At 41.7% G+C, this 22,257-nt stretch overlaps 1 protein-coding gene across 2 annotated transcripts in view; it reads left to right on the top strand.

The window, feature by feature from the left end:
- Positions 1 to 372: 372 nt before the first annotated feature.
- The window catches only part of LRP5 (LDL receptor related protein 5), a 143,837-nt gene continuing 121,952 nt past the window's right edge, over positions 373 to 22,257 (top strand). Inside the window, exon 1 of one of the 2 annotated variants that reach the window (XM_068683386.1) lies at positions 373 to 565. In XM_068683386.1, coding sequence (XP_068539487.1) covers positions 478 to 565 — 88 coding nt within the window. In that variant the 5' untranslated portion in view covers positions 373 to 477. The remainder of the gene's footprint in view (positions 566 to 22,257) is intronic. The other variant, XM_068683387.1, reaches the window with a different exon arrangement.

Raw genomic sequence — 22,257 nt, forward strand, 5'->3', positions numbered from 1 at the left:
ATCAGTTGCAGAAACCTTTCTTTTTAAACATGGGGCAAGCAACTTTTTCTGACCCTTCCTCTGCCCCCCTTGCAACCTCCTGCCTGGTTTTAGAGTAAGTGCTCCAGAAAGAAGAGGGAAAGGAGGCAAGGAAGGGAAGAAGACAGGAAGAAGGACGGAAGAAGTAAAGAAGGAAGAAAACACCCCTAACTCCCCCCCAAACAGCCTCAAAGACAGAACCGCCCCAACAGCCCCTCAGAGCCCCGCGTCCCCCGGATCCACGGGCTCGGGGCCTGGGCCGCTCCCCCGGGCGTGGGGCGGCCGGGCTCGGGGCTCCTCCCCGGGTGCGAGCAGGAGGAGGCGGAGGAGGAGAAGGAGGAGGAGGAGGAGGGTCGTCTCCAGCGCCTCCCCCCTTGCCCGCCTCCCTCCCCGCCGAGCGCAGCGCCCCGAGCATGGAGCCTGCCTGAGACGCTCCGGCGGCTGCTGCTGCGGCACAACATGGAGGCGGCGGCGCCGCCGCTCCTGCTGCTGCTGCTGCGCCTCCTGGCCGCCTCCCTGCTTCGCTGCCAGCCCGGCCCGGCCGGGGGTGAGTTCTTCTGGGCTCCGCGGGGCCCGTGGGGGCGGCGGTGGGGGGGAGCCTCAGCCCCTTTTGTTGTAGGACTTCGCCAAACTTATCCCCCCCCCCCCTTCTCTCCTTCCCTCCCGGGATGGGGACGGGATGGGGTGAATGGGGTGAGAGGGGGTTTTGGTGGGGGGTACGTGGGCGGGATTTGGGGTGAGTGGGGTTTTGGTGGCGGGGGTGCTTGTGCTGTGGGTTGCTACTCCTGCTCCTAACCCCTCTTTGCTCCCCCTAAAGGCACGTGTGTGGTGGGGAGTGGGGGGGCCTTCTTTCTGCACCCCCTCGGGACACGTCCTTGGGGTCCGAGGGTATTTCCCCCCCGGGGCAGAGGCGGGGGAACTCTGGTGAACTCGTAGGGTTGAAAAAAAAAAAAAAAAAAAAAAAAACCAAAACCCACAAAAGTCGTGCCCCCAGAAAAACCCCAACCCACCCTGCGCCGTGCTTCTTCCGCGGTCCCAGCCGCGGCTTTCTGCGGGGTTTGGGGAAGCTGGTGTCGGGTGTCGCTCCCAGGCGGAATCAAACCTCTTGGCACGGCTGCCGAAGGGGGTGGGAGGAAGGCGAGGGCCCCCCCGCAGCCCCCCCGGCTCCGTTTGTCAGGCTGTGGGCGGGCTGGGGGGCTGCCACGCGTGGGCCCCGGCCCCGCCGAGCCCGGTTTGCTTCCCCCTTCCCACCCAGTGTGCTGACCTGGGCACCCAGGTTGCTGGGACCTTGCTCTTCGCAGTGATCCACGACGCTACTTTAAAGTAAAAGTGCTCCCACTTGAAAAATAAAATGTATATGGAGAGATAAACGAAGGCTGCGTTCTGTCCCCAACATCCTTGGGGAAGGGTCTGGGGATTGTTCCTCTCCTTTTCCACTGCTTCAGTCCCGTGTTCGTAACATCCTCCTTTGGGAGACTTCTGGCTTCTTGCTGCTGCATCTGGCCCGCCTGGATCCATCAGCTCCCTTGGATCCATCACCTGAGCGCTTTAGCAAGCTGAAGCCTAATTGTTGCAATTTCCTAGGCAGTTTAGAAAACTCGGCAGCGCGGCCAAGGCTGGCAGAACATCACCTCAGGGCCTTTTTTATTAGGCCACCCACCTTTAGAAACCATCTGTAATTATTAGAACTGTCATTTAGAGCAGGAGAACTGACCGTTTTCTGCTGGCATCGTTGCTCGCTGTTTTTAGTTGGAACTGTACGCAGGTGTATGCTGCGCCTTGCTTATTCTGCCATAATTATAGGAAAAAGATGTCCTTTGCATCTCAGACTGCACCTTCTCTATCTATACACATCGCCCTGGTCTCTTAAAAATGTTTCAGAAAACCTGAAGTGTGACTTGTTCCATTCTGAGCGTTTCTGTTTGTGTAAAGATGTTCAAGTTCATACTTGAGTGAATTCAGCTATGTAGCTTTAGGAAGGGGGGGGGGAAGTTAACTTCTAGGGTGTCTTAAATGGAGAGAGAACAGGCTGATAGTGCTCCTTGAGGGTATCCACACATTTATTTGTCGATATTATGGACTCTAATCGAAAGGAACATTTTAAAAAGGAGGTAAGTTTGCTTTTGGAACTCCTAGGGAAGAAATGTAATGCAGTTCACAGTAAAACTAAGAAATATGTTGTAACTTGAAGGTTGGATTTGATTCACCTCGTATTAGAGCCAGTGATTCTTTTAATATAGTATACGTTCTGTATCAAGAGTCACCTTCCTGAAAAATGGGTGGAAAAACTCCTCTACAAATGTGCTGGTTTTTAGTAATTAGCTGAAGAGTCTTGGTTATAAATCTTTGTGACATTGCTTTTGTTCTGAGTACTTAGTAGGAAGGTATGTGATTCTTTGTTAGGTTGGTCTGATGGTGCTTTTAAGGACAGCTCATCTGTCCTTTTGGGAAGAGCATGAATGTACTATGAGGGGCTCCCCACATTTTCAGTGGAGTAGTCTTGGTTATCAGTATGTTCTGTATTTGTAGACTGCAAAACGTCAGAGAGGTGTAATATGTACTGTATTTCCACCTTCCAGACATGTTTATAAAGCTGTGATCCCTCCAAGTTCGAAGAATTACAGCGTGTTTTTCATGCATGTGAGACAGACCAGCTGTAAACAATCTGAAGAGGCTCGTGCTTTCTGTTTCCATTCCTGAGAATCGAAGCAGATGCCTGACTTTGAGGGACTTCTACCTCTTGAAATTATTTTGATGTGCTTATCTTACAAATATGTAAATAGATCTCTGCAAGGTGGGGGATGTGTTGGAACTTCTCTAGTGTTAAAGCTTCTGCTAAGTTTAGCGTGTTATAATAGATTCTGAATACTTTGGCCATGAAATAATTTTTGCTGTGGAGTAATGTCCTTGCTCTGTATGTGGTCGTGTCAGGAGAGGTTTTATTTATGTGGCTTGAAATAGTGATAGTCAAGATGTGTGTTATGATGGACTGTTTTCACCGAGGTGAGACAAAATGATTATTGCATTTAGCACTTCCTTGAAGGGGGGTTCATTTGCCTGTTGAAGTATTCAGGAACAGGATAACTATAGCATGTTACTGTTACATTATTACATGTCTTGTTTTGTTTTGTTTTTCAGAAAATATTTTAAGTTCCAAATGCTTTATACTGTATAACAGATGTTTTACGTGTAGCTCTTGAAACCTAAATGCGTTTGAAATAAGTCTCGCTAAAAAGTTATCTTAAGCAAGAGTTGCTCTTAAACTCACAGGAGCTTGGTTAGCTGTTGTTTGTGGTGTATGAGAATGCTTGACAAAATTGTGGGACTATATCATAATTTTATTTAATGGAATGATTATTTGCCTAACATTAAGAAAAGCAAGATAAGGAAAGCTGAACAGAGAAGTGTGTGGGTGATTTATGAAAGTTTGAAACCAGGGATGCAGTGTGAAATAAAAAGTGCAGTTGAGCACAGCACTAAAATGGCTTTTAATTCATAGCACTTTTCTTGAGATAAGCTAAAAGTAATGAAACTTATCACTCTGCTTAAACACAGAACGCAGCAAGATAGAACATGTGCTACTTTTATGATGAGGGAATGTGCTACGTAGGAGTCCCTACAACTTCAGAGCTGTTTCAGTCAGTCTGTCGCTGGTTTCGGGAGCTATTTTCCTAGTAGCTACTAGTAGCATGGTCTCAGGGTCTGTCACAAATTATGGTCATCAATCCGCTGAACTAGTGAAGAAATGCTGGAACTTCAGACTAACTATGAAGTTTAAGTTCGTGTTTTCAGAGCACTGCTGCTTCTCTGTCCAGACACAAAGGTTTCTCTCTCTTTTTGGTATGGTGTTTGAATTCATTCATTAGTTCTGGATGCTTTAAATTTACTCTTATGGTAGATGTTTACATAATACATATATCAGTTTGACACACAAAGTTAATACTGTAGAAGAGTGTGAATGTATTTCATCAAAATTTGGCCAGTAATGTAAAGTTAAAAGCAGTTGTCCTCTTTTTGTCAAAGCATAAACAAGAATAATAAATCACTCTTGATGATTTTCAGAAATAGCTTTAATGGCAACAGTTCAATTTGTTTAGTTTCATATTAGGTCTGTATTTTTTGTGAACTTAGTATATTGTGTGAAAGCAACCTGCTTTGTTGAGGTTGAGAACAATGACTAGGTTTAAATCTATTGTTAGAAAGAAGCTGCACATTGTAGGTAACTTTTTTTCAAAGAAATCCTCTTACTTTTCCCCTTACATCTTTAACATAAGAGCTATTAAACATTCAAAATATCTGACTATTTTTTAGTACAGAATTTCTTCTGTGTGTTGATATGGGTGAGAAAAAACACAGCATTGAGAATACTTGAAGGAAATTGTTATTTTTTGCTTGGGATCTCTGTGAACAACTCAATAGGTATCAAATAGGTGTCAACCTGATCCTTGAGAGATGAAGTTCACTTAGGGCATGACCAGGTAATGAGAATATAGGCTGGAGACACTGGCTGGCCAAAGTCCCGTGCTGTTTGGACACTTGGGATGTTGTGAAGGTGTCAAAGATGTGCATCTGACAGTACATATCTGGGACTTCTGAACTAGAAAAACACTTCTGGAGAGCCCTACGCTCATTAAGTTAGGCCATGGAATGTATCCTAATAGAGTTAAGGGATATTTTGAGCAGCATTTGAGATTGTGGGTGATTAAACTGTTGTGGTGAGAGGAAGAGAGAAAATTGGAAGTATGCCCCAGAGGGTATTGTTCAGTACGGTTTTTCGTTAGGAGTTTATGGGCCAACAATTCTTTTGGTTCCTTCTCTCTCTTGGAAAAAATAGAATGTGGAACTCACCAGTGTTTCATCTCTGCGGTTTCTGCTCACTAAAGAATAGATGGAAACTATCTGTCAAGCCACAAACTTCTACTGTGATGTTCCAAGGAGTTTAAAGAATGGATGATGCATTGGTAAGGGTGCTGAGGGTCCGTGTTATAAACAGGATTTTTAATTTGATTGCTTGATTTGATTGCTGCGGATTGCTTTGCTCTTTCTTGACTTGTCCTTTACCTGCCAGCACAGGCAGATGTGAGGTTGTGGTTTTATATTAATTGTAAATCCATGGTGACTTGCAAGGACACAAATAAATTCACACGTTAGGATTCAACTGGTTAGTTTGTTGCGGATAATAAAATAGTTAAAGCAACCAAAACAACTTTTAAACAAATAAATAACTTCTGTGATTGTGTTGCATTAAATTAGCTGAAAGAGGACAGTCTTAGGTTCAGGCAGGCCTGTTGGGAATAAGAATATATCAAACAATATTTAAAAATATATAATCAGCTACAGGTATTGTTTCATTTCAGGTCAGTGTGCTGACAGCAGATGCAATAGCAAGTTCCCAGTGCAGTTGTGAATGGTCTGCAACCATCAAATATTGATATATGTATTTAGTAGTGCCCCTGCTTAATAATGTAGTTGTTGAATATCATTTGGCACTTTGGGTTTCTGAAGTGCATTTGATAATTCTGAATATTCTGCTAGCATAGCATCTATTATTTAATACATAAGGAAATTGAGCTTTCCCAGAATAATTAATCTGGGGGTTCTGTCCTTTCATTCATAGAGGACCACCACTGGCTTGAGCTTTATCTGAGGCAGCTGACTTGTGGACTATGTAGCTATATTAGGCTCAGTATTTAATATCTTTTTTTTTTTTTTATGATTTCAGAGGTTCTCTGCTGTCCTTCTTTTGGGTTGTCATGAGTTTATGTTGATGTTAATTTCAGTGTTGTTGCATTAAATCTGATTCATCAATCTAAACCTTCTTTTTGCAAGTGACTTAGTACATACGATAATGAAGGTGTTAAATTAGCCTTGAGGGACTCTAGATACTCAGTCTGCAAGAATAGGTTTGATCTGAAGTAGGAGGTGGCTGCAAGTGAAGACAGAAGCTTGGCCTCTTCTTTCTGTGATGTTTGAGGTGTGTTTTTTTTTTTATCGTTATAATTTATTAAAAAAAAAAAAAAGCTAGAGTGTGAAGGAAGCATTGTCTACATAGTGTTTCCAAACCTCTTGGCTGATGAGGAAGATTGGCTGATTGAGTGGACCTGTTGAGTTAGTTTCTTGTATTTTTTTGTGTGTTTGGGGACCAGATAACATCTACAAAATCATGTTGTAGTGATGCTCATTTTCTTTTCTACTCTTCTGTGCTGTTTTAACTAAACCAAAGAGAAAAGGAGTGGAGAATGTGAGAATTTGATGGTACAGTGCTACTTTAACTTACAAACTTCCGAAACGTCGGGTTTTGAGTTAAGCACAGGTTATGCCAAACGGCAGGAATCCTCTTAAATCCTTATCAATAACTTCAGTGTACCTTCTGTGCAGATTTCAGTTTCACTTGGATTCGATTCATGAATACTTTGTCCAGTCCTTGTACTTCTATTGGTTTGCGTTTTGTATGAACACATTCTTTCTGGTTGTTGCTGTTTGTTTGTTTCTTTATTTGTTCCAAATTAAAACTGTCCTAGCTGGAATTCAGAGGGTAGAAAAATGCTCAGAAGACCAGAAATGTAATTCAAAGTTATTTTTTTTTTTATGCAAAATTTCATGCTGTAGAGCATGGCTGTCAAGAAGGTCGTTTCCTGTAATATCATTGTAAATTGAGAGGAAAATGTAACCCTAAGCTTAACAGGTGTACTTGTCTTCATATGAATTAAAAACAAACAAACAAAAAACAACATGAGTGCCTAACTGACAATGTATCAGTTGTGGATCAGCTGAGCAAAATGTCTTTGTGATAACTTGTATTGCTGTAAAATATCCATAGGATATCCTGACCTTAAACTTCTGTGCCCATGTACTCCACTGCATGCCCCACTTCTGCCAGGCTGTTTTCTCCAGGTGGTTCTTAAAGATGTGGGTTTGACCTTGCTGTGAGAGAAAAAGCGAAAAAAAGTGAACTTTGTGTGACAGTGGTGTTCTGCAGTACCACATTTTTATGTTGTTGCATGCTGCTGGAGGAAGGAGCTGGGCTGTGCGTGCCGTGGGTGTTTTGCAGGTTTCCCTCCCTGGTGCATCTCTGTGAGCTTTTTACCTTTCTGGAGTAGCTGGCATATGCCACCTAAAGCTTAATTTCTTTGGAGCATGTTATATTCCTTTTTAGACATCTATATTTGTATTTGTTTTTCCTTTCATTATAAAGGAATTTAAAAAGAAAGAGTTTGGCTTTTGGATAAGAAGCTGACTGATGATGGTGAATAATTCAGAAGGAATGGAAGGTTATGAGATTTATTACCTGATGTGTAACTATAGGGGATGTCTGCATAATATACATAAGCTAAAAGTGCTAAGACAGAACATTAATACAAAAGCCAGAATGCTGTTCCTTGAACTTTTTAAAAAGAGCAGAATTTAAACTAAAAAAATGAATCATTTGTTTTATAGACAGTGTCACCTTTGACCACTAAATCATAAATTACGCAGTGTAATATGTTGTGACTGATACGCATGTGTTGTGCAAATTTTGCCTTGGTTTAAAGTTGCTTCAGAGGCTTTCTTTCATTTATGTAACTTCAGTTATTTCAGGTAAAGTGTGGTCTACTTATGAATTTGAACCCATTTAAGGAAGGTCACTCGGGCCACAGAATTATCTGTTTTCTCTATCACACTTTAGTTTCATTTTAGTCATTGAAAATTTTCTGATTCTGGATCAGTTGAGAAGTTCAGATCAGAGCTGCCTGCTTACATCAATGAATTTTGATGTAATTTCTCATATAAATAGTGTTTTTTTTCTTTCTTTAGATTTTTCTCGTTGCTTCCTCTACTTAAGAATTGGAAGCTTAAAGTATGTGTTTAAATTTTTTTTTTTTTTTTAGAGGAAAATGCATTAGTATCAGAAAAGAGTATTGGTAACCTACCTGGATGTGTGTTTTGCAAAATCTATGAAAGCAAATTAAACTGCTGTGTTAGAGTTCACATTCCCAAGTCAGAGTCAAGAGGATGGAAATAAACATGGGTAGCACTTTATACATAGAGGGTCTACACAGCTGTGGAGGGTTTAAAAAAAAAATCTATACATTTTTTGAGTCTTCAATAGTTGAGTGAAAGAAATCTGTACTATGGAGGATTTTTGTCTGTCTGGGTTTTCACAGCTTGTTTTTACTATCTGGATAAAGCTAAGACTGACTTATCCATGCTTTAAAACTCAGTTTGCAGGTGTTTAAGTGCTAGAAAGTGTATACCCAGAAACAGTTGAACATCTGGACCGATTTAGGCAAACTTCATGGTGAGATTTAGGTAGGGAGTGGCTATTGCAGGCAAAACCATAGTGAAGCCTCAATAAATTGAACTTGGATCATTTGCAAGGCTTTCCCTTTTGCCTTCCTCAAAACCTGCATGATCTTCATCCCGTCAAAACTTTCTTTATAACCCCCTTCCAACCCACCCTGAACCACAAGGCCCCACTACACTAGATGGCAGCTCTGACTTGGGAGCTTGTGTACAGAAGGAGAGCGTTTTCTGTGATGCCATCAAAAGCTGCATTTTTCAATTGCAAAAGTCAGATATGGGGACTATGAGAAGAAACAATGCATGCCGTAAGGAGACAGGATATATTCCTGGGGACTTTTTTTTTTTTTTTTTTTTTTTTTGAACAGTGTAAATCAAACTCTAAGGGAGATCAAAATTTTGGTCAATATTGTGGCTAATGACGTGACTGGGAGAAACGCACACAAAACAGCAAAAATTTACGTCAGCATTGGATAATATTTGCAGTAAATACGCCACTGTCAGGAGGTGTTACGGAAGAGCTGCAGACAAACAACTGCAGGAGTGAGCTCTGTAGCTTGCCTGCAGAACCAAGGCGAACCATTTGAACTTTGAATTGTGTGCTCTCAGGAGAAGGACCTGGGGTTGTTGGTTAATGAGAGCTCGGTGTGAGCCAGCAAGGTGCACTTGCAGCTCAGAAAGCCTCCCGTACCCTGGGCTGCACCAAAAGCAGTGTGGGCATCAGGGTGAGGGAGGGGATTCTCCCCCTCTGCTCTGCTCTCATGAGACCCCATCTGGAGCCCTGTGTCCAGCTCTGGGGCCTCTGGTATGAGAAGGACATGGATGTATTAGACTGAGTCCAGAGGAGGGCCGTGAGGATGATCAGAGGGCTGAAGAAGTAGAAGGCTGGCTGTGAAGAGAAAGGCGAGGGGTCTGGGGTTGTTTGGCCTGGAGGAGAGAAGGCCCCGAGGAGACATCACAGCAGCCTGCCAGTGCCTAAAGGGGGCTGCAGGAGAGCTGGGGAGGGACTCTTTGTCAGGGGGTGTGGTGATAGTGGTTTTAAATTGACAGAGGGTGGGTTTAGATCAGCTGTAAGGAAAAAATTCTTCACTCAGAGGGTGGTGAGGCTCTTGCCAGGCTGCCCAGAAGCTGTGAGTGCCCCGTCCCTGGAGGTGTTCAAGGCCAGGTGTCTGTTACTGCTCAAAGATGTGACGTACATTGCGATTAGTTTGTTCTCTCAAGTGTTTTTCTTGTCTCTGTTCATTTCCCACTGGTCACTACCGTCACATCTGACTGCAAGCAAAAATGAAATGCTCGGCTGGAAAGACTTTTACTTTAAAGGGCAGGGAGTTGGCCATGAAGTTACTGTAGCTACTTCAGAACTTCCCTTCTGCTGTCAAAGCAGTAGACGCCAACATGTTCACTGGGGGTGAGGGGCGGTAATCCTTCTACTTGAAGGAATCCCAAATGGTTGTGACAAAACCCATGTGTTGCATGCCTGTTAACACAGAGGTCATTCTGCTGTTTGCGAATTTCAGTGCTTTAAAGAGCCTTCAAGACATTTGTGGAAAGTGAACACATTTTGCTTGAGCCAGAGGACTGGAATATGCTTGGGTTTTGTTTACTGACTGGTAGTTACTCAGAGTTGAAATGTGCTACCAGATAACTGAATTCCCCAGAGCAGAGACAGATTTGCTCATAGTTCACAGAAGTGCTGACATAGGCAGAAGAAATCTCTTACAAGGTCCTGGTGAGCTTATGCTGAAGAACGTACGTGGGGAAGTGTGTGAGATGTTTGAGAGGGGAATGCGTTCCCTGTATGTATGTGTATGTGAGTGTGTATACAATATGTATGTTTTTATGTGCTTAAATACTTGATTAACCAGTTTCTCCTGCTCTGTTTTTTTTTCCCTCCATTCTAATGTTTGTGTTATTCAATAACCTTCCATTTCTAAGGGGGAAAAAATGCTTTTTTGTGTAACTTCAACTCCGTGTCTTTATATGGGAGTTTAAGGAGGAAAGTTTCACAGTTGCTAGGCGTTGTGCTGGAATTCAGTACACCTGGGTTTCTTCTTGGTATTGTTACTGAAGCATGCCCGTAAGTCTGTGAACTCCAGCTTTTCATCTTAGAAAAGGTGACAGCGATATGTAAATGATCTCCCTGATTGCATCTTGGAGTGCTTTACTCGAGAAGCACCTTGGAGTAATCTTTTCCTATACCAATGCTTTTTAAATAACGTTCTGGTAATAAACCTGCTCCATGTTCTGGTAATAAACCTGCTCCATTTGACTTCGGTGTGTTAGTCTCTCAGTAAATGGTGTTTCATGAGAAGAAAATGAAGCTGCAAACTAGCAGAACAATAGGGAAAGTGTCCCTGAAAAGGTAGGAAGATGTGTTTTATTAATGAGAATTGTATACCTGATCAATTTTGTGCAGCATAATCTTTTATCTTGTGTAACCAACACTTTCCAAAACTTTTTCAGTCTTTATTTTATAATTTCTACATGGTGTAACTTTCTTCTGTGTCGGTAGTGTTTCTTAGCTTGTAAGCTCTTCTAGGCAGGGATGTTTTGTATGACTTTTTTTTACCTGCTTGCTTTCTGCTTTTTTTCCCACTGTCTGAAGAACCACGATTGCTAAAGGCTGTAATGTGTGTAGGTGTGTAATTAAAAACAGTGGTCAAGAGAGCTCTTGGAAACTTGTTGGGTTACTTCTCTAAGTAGGATGATGAGACAGCATTGTTGAATGGAAGAAAAACAAAACAAAAAACCACCACCCTCCTTTTTCTGGCAGCTTGAGGAGACTGCTTGCTGTCCCCTTAGCATGTGGTTCAGCTAACATTGCCTGCCCATGGTAGAATTGGTAAAAATGGAGAAGGTACAACTTACATTTGAGGATTGCTGTTTGGTGTTCAGCCATGTGCACAACAGAGAGAAGATGAGTAGGTAGAAGTACTTTACATCTGTGACCTCTGTTCCAAATCGTCTCTCAACTTGCACGGTCCAAATTAAGGTCTTCATTGTTATCTGCAAAAGATTTAAGTGATCTAGGATTCATTTACCTTTGGGATTATCACCTCAACACATCCAGCCCTTCTCCATACTGCTATAATAATTACAGCTCATGGAAAATAACTCTGGCTGCTGCTCCCCAGGGTGTGGAACTCCTGGCATCTGGAGATAGAGCACATCTGGCGCTGGTCCTCAGAGGCACAACTCAGTCAGCCAGAGCTTCAGAGCTTATTGCATGTGGGGAATGATGCAAGTGACATGTTTTCTCTGAACAATGGCTATGGGATCTTTGTAAGCATTGGCCTCTGGCCTGGTTATCCTGATTTTTTTTTTTTTTCCTGAGGAAGTCTGTGTGCAGTGAGGGAGGATGTGGAGCGCTGTTAAGTTCTCGATGCAGCCAGCTCAGTACCTCCAACCATACTCACTCTTTGGGACTGTAGTTCTTACATATGCAGAAAGTGTGTGTAAAGGCTGCAGGGCCCATCCAGAAGGTAGTTGGTAGATCTTGGTAAAGATTCTGGTGTGCATTTGTGTTTTTCTGATTCCGAGGATTTTGTGGGGTCAATATTACAATATCATATTGGGACACGGAGTTTTCTTTTTAAAGGAGATATGCTGTAGTGCATGACTTTGAGGAATGTTCTTGGGACCTGTTTGTATGGATTATGAGGCTTTTGTAGGGTAACAAAATGTACTTCATTTGAGATGGAATATGCATTCAAAATTTAACAGCTGTTGCACAATAAAGTCCCCAGTAATGCTTTTATTTTAAAATGGTTTCCATACAAAGCTCTGTTCAAGAATACTGTATTGTAATTCTTTCTTAGCATTAGCCTTGGAGCTTGTTTCGGACTACAGGAATTGGGACTGTATAACAGGTTCATATATTGACTCTGAGCATCTTCTGGTCACATCATGATATAAACTGATTCATTAGCATGGTTGTCTCTAACATAACACCTGCCCATATGATTTTTGACAGCCTGTTAAGACCCTCTTGTCCATGAATGCTAGTTTCTGAGGGAGGATGCCTTCTTCTATGTATCTCTTGTCTTAACGCAATGCTAAGAGACTGTGAGAACATCTTTGGGGCTATGCAGCAAGAGAAGAGCATCTGGACATGTTTTGCTGAGGTTTGATACTTGTTTGTCATTGCTAGGAGTAGATGGGAGGACTATTTGTGTGGACAGCAGAAAAACTAATGCTTTGCTTTGGAGTCCATGCTGTAGGACAGGTATGCTCAAAGCAGTGAACTAGTACATGACATGCATTTGTTCTTCTTTACTTGCTGCTGAATTCTCCAGATGTTTCTCTTTACTACAGTTCCCCAGATATTAATTGGGAAGAAGCTGCTTTAGACTTTCTTTCCTATGCTCATTTTGAGACTAGCAGCAGTTCCTTTTTTTTTTTAATACATAAAATCTTGGTCTGTGTTGGAAACCAAAATGACTTCAGGTCTCTCTTCCCTCCTGGGTGACTGTCACTGCGGTTGCAAACCACTGCGTTGACAGAACCTCATCATTGGCTCAGTAAAACTTGAGCGATTGAGAGGTTGTGTACCGGTGCATAGGAAACGCCTTTGTGTGCTTTATGGAGACTTGGGCATCACCAGGTACGTGGAGAGGTTGCAGAGAAAAATACAACTTGACAGCTACCATGCTTAGGATTATACCTGTATACAATGCTTTGTCCTGTATAACTTGTCAGCTGCTTCTCTGTGAGGCAGAAGTAATGTGTTGGATTCAACAAGAATCTCCTTTTTTTGTCTGGGAAGTTGAATTTTGAAATTTTTTGATTTTTTTAACTATAGTCTCAGTATGCAAGTATAGCGCATTCGGGCTCGGTGGGAGATGGGAAGCATTACGTGCATACACTTAAGACTGTAAAAAGAAGCTTTAGCACTAGTTTGTTGTTATAAAATCTGAACTAATGTTGGCTGTTTATAAAATAGAATGGAGTTTGCAGTATTATTTTCCTATTTGAACATCAGCAGGACACAAAACCGATTACTGTGAATATTTGAGCAAGTCATGTTTGCTTAGTGAGCTTGGCAACGTTTCTGTCATTGAAAGTTTAACTTTTTATCCAAGTTCAATTTCAAAACTTCGGCCTCAGTCAGGAAGGTGAGATGGCTGGGAAAAAATATTTTTATTTTTACTTCTATTTTTGGTGTGGATGATGTCAGTCATATATATGGCCAGAAGCGAGTGTTTTATTATCTTTGTTGAGAAAGACTTTTTGAAACGAGGAACAGCAATTTAAGTCCAGTCATAAATATTGCTTGTTCCTAAGAGGATGATTTTTCTGGAACATTAACAAATAGATCAGACTCCAGCAGATAGCATTCTGTGCCTGTCTTTCTCCCAGGTTCTGCTGAGCATATGCCAAACGTATGATCAGACTCCCTGCAAGATGCTACAGATCTTCCAGCTTCGATTCCACTTGTTGCACTGGCTTCAGCAATGCATTGCTAAAGCAGTAAAGTTTCCAAAACACTGCTCAGTGTCTGAAATGGCATGAACGTTCTAGTCCTGACAGTGGTAAATTCATGTTAAAAACCTGATCTTAAAGCAAGAATCCCTGAAACTTGTCTATTAGCAACTTCAAAGGCCACCTTTCTGTACAGTTGTAAAATTGGCACCAACAAAAAAGGCTGTGTTTAAATTGTACGCAGAACTTTACATGCAAACCCCAAATAGCACAGAATTTGGATTATCTGCAACTTAGAGTTCAGATACTATTTTTTCCTTCTTCCCTGATAGTTAAATTGAATTCAGCAAGTGCTTCTCTTGTTGCTTCCTGAATGCAGTAGTTTTGTTTGTTTTAAGAAACAATTGAATCAATATTTAGGCATAGATTACTGCAAATGGGGTTGCAACAGTGTCATGCCACTCAGTGGACTAATTTTAAATGTTCTAGACCCTACTGGGAACATTTTCTTAACTATCTGTGTTGCTTTAAGCCTGAGTGAAAAGGAATTTGGTTGCAAAATCCAGCATAGTTTAGGAAGAGGCTGCTTCTAAAGGAGCATTTTGTGCAGTGGTTCTAGTTTAAGCAGCTCGCAGGCTTCTGTACCGTGATCCATGCAGGGACAGTACAAAACAAGTGTGGTCACTTGGCAAATCAGATTTTGAGGACTGGTTGGGCTGAAAGTAACCTGCTGTTACATCACCTGCTGGTTTGTGGGATGGTTTTTCCTTGCTGGATTTTTTTCTAACTTTCTTCCTCTCCTCCTTTCCCCAGCTAAATCATTTTCCTGTCTGGTTCACAGAAACATGATAGCATTAATGTATAGCTTGTGATAGCTGGGGAGCCACTGGGTGAGAGATAGCCACAAAGATATTTAGGTATATTTGTTCTAGTTTTGACTAGGATATAGTTAGGTGCCTTCATAGCAGCTGGTGTGGTGCTCTCTTGTGATGAAAATGGTGGTGATAACACACTGATGTCCTTGTGAGAAGTTTTTACATGGACTTGAGGGCTCTTCTGAAAACTGGGGGGTAAAGAAGGAGGAAGGAGGGGATGTTGGGAGTGATGGCATTTGTCCTCCCAAGAAACTGTTAGGCACAAGGAGCCCTGCTTTCCTGAAAGTGCCTGAACATCTGCTGCTGGTGGGAAGCAGTGAGTGAATTCCCAGTTTTGCTTTGCTTGCATGTGTAGCTTTAGCTTTACCTAGCCATCTCCCTTTATCTTTCTTACAGTTTTCTTCCTTCTACCCTTCTGATTCTCATCCACATCCCACTGTACAAAGAGTGAGTGAGTGGCTGTGTGGTGCTGAGCCTGCCTACCAGTGTTAAACTGCAATAATACTGAACGTCTCCAGACTGCAGGTGCTTCTTTCAGCCACCCAGCCTCTCCCCGATTGACTTTATTTCTTCAGTAATAATGTGCTGTCTGACCAAGTCCCTGTAAACTAATGCAGAACGTGGGTTTTAGGGAGAGTGGGGCATGTCTCTATTTGTATGCACATAACAAAATCAGAGTATAGAAGTGTTCCACACCTTGGTTTACAGTTTGCTCCAAAGCTGCAGTCATGCAGCTGTGATGTGTTACGTTAGTGGTGTTGCTGTCCTGTGTTCAGCTCTGGAGCCCCCAGCATAAGGATAGGAACCTGTTGGAGGACAGGAATCTGTTGGAGTGAGTCCAGAGGAGGCCATGAGGATGCTCAGAGGGCTGGAGCACGTCTCCTGTGAAGACAGTCTGCAGGAGCTGGGTTGTTCAGCCTGGAGAAGAGAAGGCTCTGGGGGAGACCTTCCAGTACCTAAAGGGGGCTGCAGGAGAACTGGGGAGGGACTCTTTGTTGGCAGGTGGTGATGACAAGGGGTGATGGCTTCAAATTGCCAGAGGGTAGATTTAGGTAGGGTTTGTTCTTCAGTGAAATTCTTCACTCAGATGGTGATGAGGCACTGGCGCAGGCTGCCCAGAGAAGATGTGGATGCACCATCCTCGGAACAGTAAGGTCAGGAATAACATCTGCGTGTGGAAGGGAAACCTGAGTTTAGAAATGACCTCTGCTGGCTTTGCCAGCGTCCCTTGGCATCCTTTTGAAATAATTTTCTGATAAGTGGAAGGTGGTAGCGAGTATGTAACTCGCCTACCTGCATAAGAGGAGCTGTGTTTGCATTGTCAGAGTTCGGGTGGTTGGAAAGCAAAAGCAACGCTTGTACTGTGAGTGTAGGCATAGAGCCATCCGTCAGGTGTAGTGTTAACAAATACCTGCATCAGGGGAGAGAGAGGGGTTGCTTTATGATACTGGGCAAAACACAATTTAAATCAATTTTTCTCTAGTCTAATAAAAATTGTGATAGTGCAAGATCAAGGATTTGATGGGTCTGACTTACTCAGCTTTGGAGGAAGGGTAATGCCACATGTTTCCATGCAATTCAGATGTTACGCAGCCTATGATGTTTTGTTCTCTGTTCTTTTTTTTTTTTTTTTAAATCTAAACTCAATGTGTTATTTTTGCAAGTCTTTAATTGTTTGTTCTGCACCTCATTAGCGACAAGAATAGCATCTTGGAGAATCTTCTAAGGAACACAGAAATGGAGCATGTGTTTGCATTTACAGTGTGATGTTATAGAGGGTTAATTGTATGGATTAACTGTTATGCAGGAGCAGATAAACGTTCTCTTCTTTGATGTTGTGTTGTTCTGTGGTGTGCTTGGACAATTATTGCATGAGACGAAATTTCTATTTTGAAGGCTTCAACTTAAGTAGCCTTAAGAAACGTTTGGTGTCATTTGATGTCAAGTCTTACAACCGTATGAAGTGTATACACACACGCACACATTTATATATGTAAAGATAGTAGGCACTCGAGGGTTTCATAAAGGCGGCAACATAATGCTGTAATCAGTGGGGCACATGCTTTTGAGAGATTTTAGATACCCTAACTGCCTCCAAGTAAAACATAAGATGTTTTTCACGTGTTGAGAACGGAGAGGAAATAAAATGCATCATCTTGCTGCAGTGGCTTGTGGTGCAATTATTAAGAAGAGGAAGTGGCCTGGTGGTAATGACTTGGAGTTACTGGTTCCTCAGTGACCTGTAGAAAAGGAGTTGGTGCTTCTGAATCTCTTTCCTGCTGAATCGGTAGGTGTTTCTCACAGTGCTGCTGTATGGTACAAGCTGTAGCATCAGCAAAGGGAACAACAACAAACAACAACAAAAACCACAAACACCCAACCTGAATTGCCCTTGAAAGTGATTTACTTGTCACCTAGCTGGGGTCTGTTAACAGCAAGGTTGGCCTGTATTGCACATGGTAATTACTACAAGACTGACATAAACAGGGAATTCGGTGTTTCCAGTCCACTTATTAAAGGAGAAAGAAATCTTCATTTCTTTTTAAATCTTCATTGATTGATTTTTGCACTAGATGAGCTTGATGAGGGAGTTACTCCTTTTCACTTTGTACTGCTCTTGCTCTTCGTGTAATGTTGCAATGCTTTCTGCCAGTAGAAAGTGGAGGTTGCCCTAACTCCGAGCAAGTATTTGGTTACAGATGGAGGTGCCTAAGTTTAGTACAGAAGCGAAGGACTTCTGTCGGCTCTGCTTCAAGTTTGTGCTTGTTTGTGTGGGCTGGGATTTTTTTATTTGCTTTTTTGTTTTTGTTCTCAGGAGAAAGTTGAGTTTCATAAAAAAGCAAGTGCTTCTGTGGTCTAGTTTACATCTAGTTTTTGGGGAAGGTAGGTTTTTCCTTTAGTTTAGCCTCGTCTCTGACAGTGCTGCAGAGGCTGAGTGAGTTCAGACACAGTGTGCAATCTTGCAATTCACTAATGAATTTTAAGGTATCTTTTGGGCTGTTGTTTTTGTTAAAAAATATTCACATAAACCTTATGTTTGGGTCAAAACATAATTTTTAAACAAGTTTTCCCCCTTTAGTATGTAGGAAGAACAGCTCTTCTCCTCTGCATGTAAATATGTGGGTTAAATTGGGTTCGTAAGCCCCCATTGCTTTTTAGCAAGAAGTAGGTGTTTACTTCTGTATTTCGTCATTATAGGTCATACCTGGAGGGAGTTACTTAAACGCAGTCATTTCTTGCGTATATTTTGTGTTTATTAACAAACTACTGCAGGGGATTCTTTAGAAAAGGTAAAATGCAGTTATTGAACGCTAATGATGTCCTAGTGTCTAGCATGGCCACTGTGCCACACGCATCACATTTTTGGATTGGAAATGTGATTTTAGGCTTGTAGCTTTTTGTATTAAGTGGCATGCAGTGTGTTTTATAATTGCATACTGGGGAGGGCAGAATCCATGGCATTGCAACTCCAAAACAGTCCGCAGCAATTGGAAATGGAAGAAGTTTCCTGGTTCGGCTCCTGAATCATAGCAGTGGTTTGTTTCTTTTTTTTTTTTTTTTTCTTTTCTAATCTATAGCACATAGTTGGGAATGTTTGCAGAATGGTGCTTGGTGGTTGTTTGTAAAAGTAGTGGATGTTTCCCAGACACAAAGGGAGCTTGCTTCCTGCTCCGAAAGGCATGCGGTCCAGAGTCGTGTCTGCAGTGCTGAAACAGGTGTAATTGTTACACCAGGAAAGCAATCCTGCTGTAAAAATCCAGATAGAGGGAGTCAATGTGGCTCCATGTACCTGATGAAATCTCAGGTGAGGAGTGACACTGGCTTTTTACTTGATGTAGAAGTTTCCTTTTCTCTGCTGGCATTTTAAAATTGAAATAGTGCATTACTCAACACGTCTTACTCAGAGCATATTAACTCCCTCTCGGTGTAATAATTACATCTTTAGCAAGGAGCACACAGCCAAATAGTGAAAATGAAGGCGAGGGGAAAGGGATACGGTGCACAAAACAGTATAATCAGATCACTGACAGCAACACATTGTTTGAGTTGGCTTCATTTTAGTATAAACAAATGCATTTTGCTCTGCCCTCCACGCTGCTGCTTCCTTGTGTAATGCTCATAGGCTTGCACCCTTCCTTCTGCAGAAATAAGGGGTAGATAGAGCATTACATGAAATAATAAAAACCAGATAAGCTCTTCCCTCCCCAATGTGTTTTGTCACCTGTGTTCTTTGAGCAGATTCAGATTTTGTATACTTCGATTATTTGTGGGGGGAACTGTGTTCTTCTTCCTCTCCCTATCATTCCAGCAGTGTGCTGCTCGTGTCTGTGGTCTTCTGATTTTGCAGATGAGCCAGCTGTCTTTTCATTCCCAAAATGGTAGCCTGTATCTTCATTTTTCTTTGATCTGACTCTGGCATTTTTAGAATTTTTTTCCCTCTATTTGAAACAACTGACTGTAGCAAAGCCCCAGAGTTCTCTTTATGCACTTAAAGTTGCTAAAATCGGAGAGGAGAGAGATGGAAAAATCTTCAGTTGCATTTCTCCGGATGTTTTGTACATCAGGAGTACAGTTCATTATTTGTAGTGCACCTTGTCTAGACTGCCGAAGGGATGGGGTGGGGTATATCCGTACTCTGTCTGGAATGAAACCCTGGTTACGGTGTAGTGCTCCTCTTGGTGCATCCTAGTTCCCATCTCAGCTCTGCCACAGCCTGAAATGTGTAGCCACGGGTAAGACCCCTAATCCCAGTCTTCTGTGGGCTTCCTTTCTTTGTCTTGTGTGTCTAGATGGCAAGTTCAGGTGTGAGTCTTTCACGATGTGTCTGCGTCGTATTTTGAGGATGAGAATCTCAGTTCTGGCTTTTAGGTGTTAACCTAATGGATGGTGTAGGGCTTGTGCTTTTTTCCCCTTGCATAGTTCCTTTGAAGGGAGCGTATTGAATTCCTTCTCATTTTGGACCTCTTCTATGATGATCTGAAAACTTTTTAGGTATTCATTTCCTTTCTTGTTTGGGAAAGGCAGATATGTGTTGGGTTAAAACAACAATTAGGCTGGGCTGTTTATACAGGTGGGGAAGCATGTGGGCAGAAGAGAGCTTCTCAGAGTGAACTGGGAAGAAAAGAATAATACGTTTTTTTCCCTTTAACCTGCCACTGAAGTGCTAGTTGAAGTGCACAAGACCTTCCTAGTTGCTTTCTAGGACCTCTCCAGCTCGCTGTTAGGACAACTTCGTGTTTCTGCAATAAGAGAGTATCTGACAAACTTGTGGCAGCTCCTCCTCTTTGTGCAATGAAGATATTTAATTTATTCTGGCAGTAGTATGCTGTTGAGACTCGGATGCAAATTTCAAAAGGTAAAAAAGCATAATTAAAAAAATCAAAGATGAATTGTAATTTGTAGCTCTATATGAAATTATAAAATAATCTTAATTTTGTGTATGTGTGGGTGGCCAGGTCAGTGTTTGGACATCAGACTTGCATTACGCATTGCTGTTCAGACACTTCAGAACAAATGCTTTAACCTCTCTCCTGACCCTGTTACACAGGTAGGCTGGTTAAATGAAAGTTTTGCTTACTGCTTATTCAGATCATGTTTGTGTTGACCTGTTCTGATGTGGAATTTAAGAAATGAATGGCTTCAACTTGAGATGAGTAGTGGTATTTATGTGCCTTTGCTAGCAAAGTCCACCCCATTAACCTTTCTGTGCAAAGTGGTAAATTGTGCATAGATTCCTTATAGGACTGTGTTAGACTCAGAGAGCTGCATTAGGAATGGGTGTTTTTGGGGTCACGGTACTGGTAAGCCACTTGGCAGATTGTAATTTGTTTTCTATTTTACCAGACCACCTCATGCAACCACTGCTTAAATATTGCCCCTCTTTGCATTGCTTCTAAGAAACAGTTTCATACTTTGATTAAGGATTCAAGTACAAACTTGCATTTGCCTAATACAATAGAGCGCTAGTTTAAATTCCATAGCAGTGTTTACCATTTTCAAACCACACTGGAGCTATCTGTCAGCTGACTCGAGACAGTTTTCTTTGTGAGAATTAATATGGCACTGTGCTTGTGACCGCAAAAACTGGAAACAGCCTGTCCGCTGAGATTTCTGGTATTTTCTGATTTAAGAATAAGCAGAAGTGGCATCGAAATAGTCTCTTACGTGGTACTGCAGCTGGGCTTTGCCAAAATGGTAAGTGCAAAGGCTGTGCTTAAAAATACGGATGGGGGATGTGGCAGGAGAAAACCATACTTGGATGTTTCACATCCTATGATGCAGAGTACATGGCAATAATTTATTTCGCTGCTGTTATTTTAAATGTACTAGGCATGGATTCCCCCACCCCCAGTGTTATGCTCAGTGCAAACTGAAAATTTGTCCTATTGATGCATAAACTGGTGTGGAAAAAATGCAGATGAAGGGGTTACTTCCGTGAACACCTAAAGAGTAGTTTTGCTTACAATGAAATGGGGGGGACGACAAACAAAAGACCTGTGGTGTCCCCTTTTAGATTCTGGATGCCAAATGTTTGTGAAGGGAGCAAGGTCCATTTCTGTTGTTTTTGCAGTTTATTTTATTCCTTCTTGGTTTGGCAGACAACTGTCTAGCCAATAATAGTAGATTATGCAGTGATGATGGTTCCAAAATCTTAATGGATAAAATAGTGGTTCTACATCATTTGGAAAATTTGGCTTTCAAATTTTCTTCAGGACTTCAACAAATATAGGCTTGACAAAGGTATGCTTGTTTCTAATCTGAATTGTTTCCAATTCCTAGTTCCAGATGTTATATTAACTCCAAAGGGCACTCATCTTTTTTTTTTAAAAAAAAAAAAAAAAAAAAAAAAGCTGAAAAGAGACTTCTTGCTTCTGTCTGCACTAAATATACGATATCACTAAAACTGTGAAGAATGAGCATATGCTAGATTTGACTGGTGGCAAATGTCATTCATTGGAACAAACGTATAGTTGAGTCAGATACGAAGGTCTCAATTGTAGGCTCTACAATAAGACTTGCTTTTATTCTAACTGTTGCAAGTCTTCCCAAATAAAATTGTTTTTTAGGTGGAACCTGCCCCATGGTGCTGTGCTTTAGAAGGTATGAAGTGGGGAGAAGTTTCTAGTGACTAGTCGTGGACAGCACTTCTGTGCCAGTCGTATGGCTGTCTTCCAAGCAAATATTCAATGTTTTGGTTTTGTGTTAGCTAGTTAGGAAGGAGAGCAAAAAGAAGGTGAAGTGGAAAGGATTATTTAAGACAATGAAATCTGTAATACTGTATTTATAGCACTGATAATATTTAATTTACAGCCTCTGATGTAGCACAGAACTATCGCAATCTACACTCAGCTCTGTAAATCATTCCTTGCTGGGGGTGATTCTGCTTTAGCCAAGATCATTGATTAAACTAAATTTGTTCCTTATGGCTCCTTCATTTCTCTGTAAGGCCAGTGTTTGTCCTGCTGCAATGACATGAAGGAATATTTTTTCTACTGTCTTCTGTATTATTCTGTGAATATAAGTGGTGCTCAGTCTTGTGGAGTCAAACACATGACATTTCTGATTTTTTTTTATTTTATTTTTTTCCCTCAAGAATCTGGTCTAAAAGAGTGGTTTCCCTGAAAGAGAGGGCGTGTTCAAAATTTCACTAAATCTTCTCCCA

Source organism: Anas acuta, chromosome 5 (genome assembly GCF_963932015.1).
Source record: "Anas acuta chromosome 5, bAnaAcu1.1, whole genome shotgun sequence".
NCBI classification, from domain to species: Eukaryota; Metazoa; Chordata; class Aves; order Anseriformes; family Anatidae; genus Anas; species Anas acuta.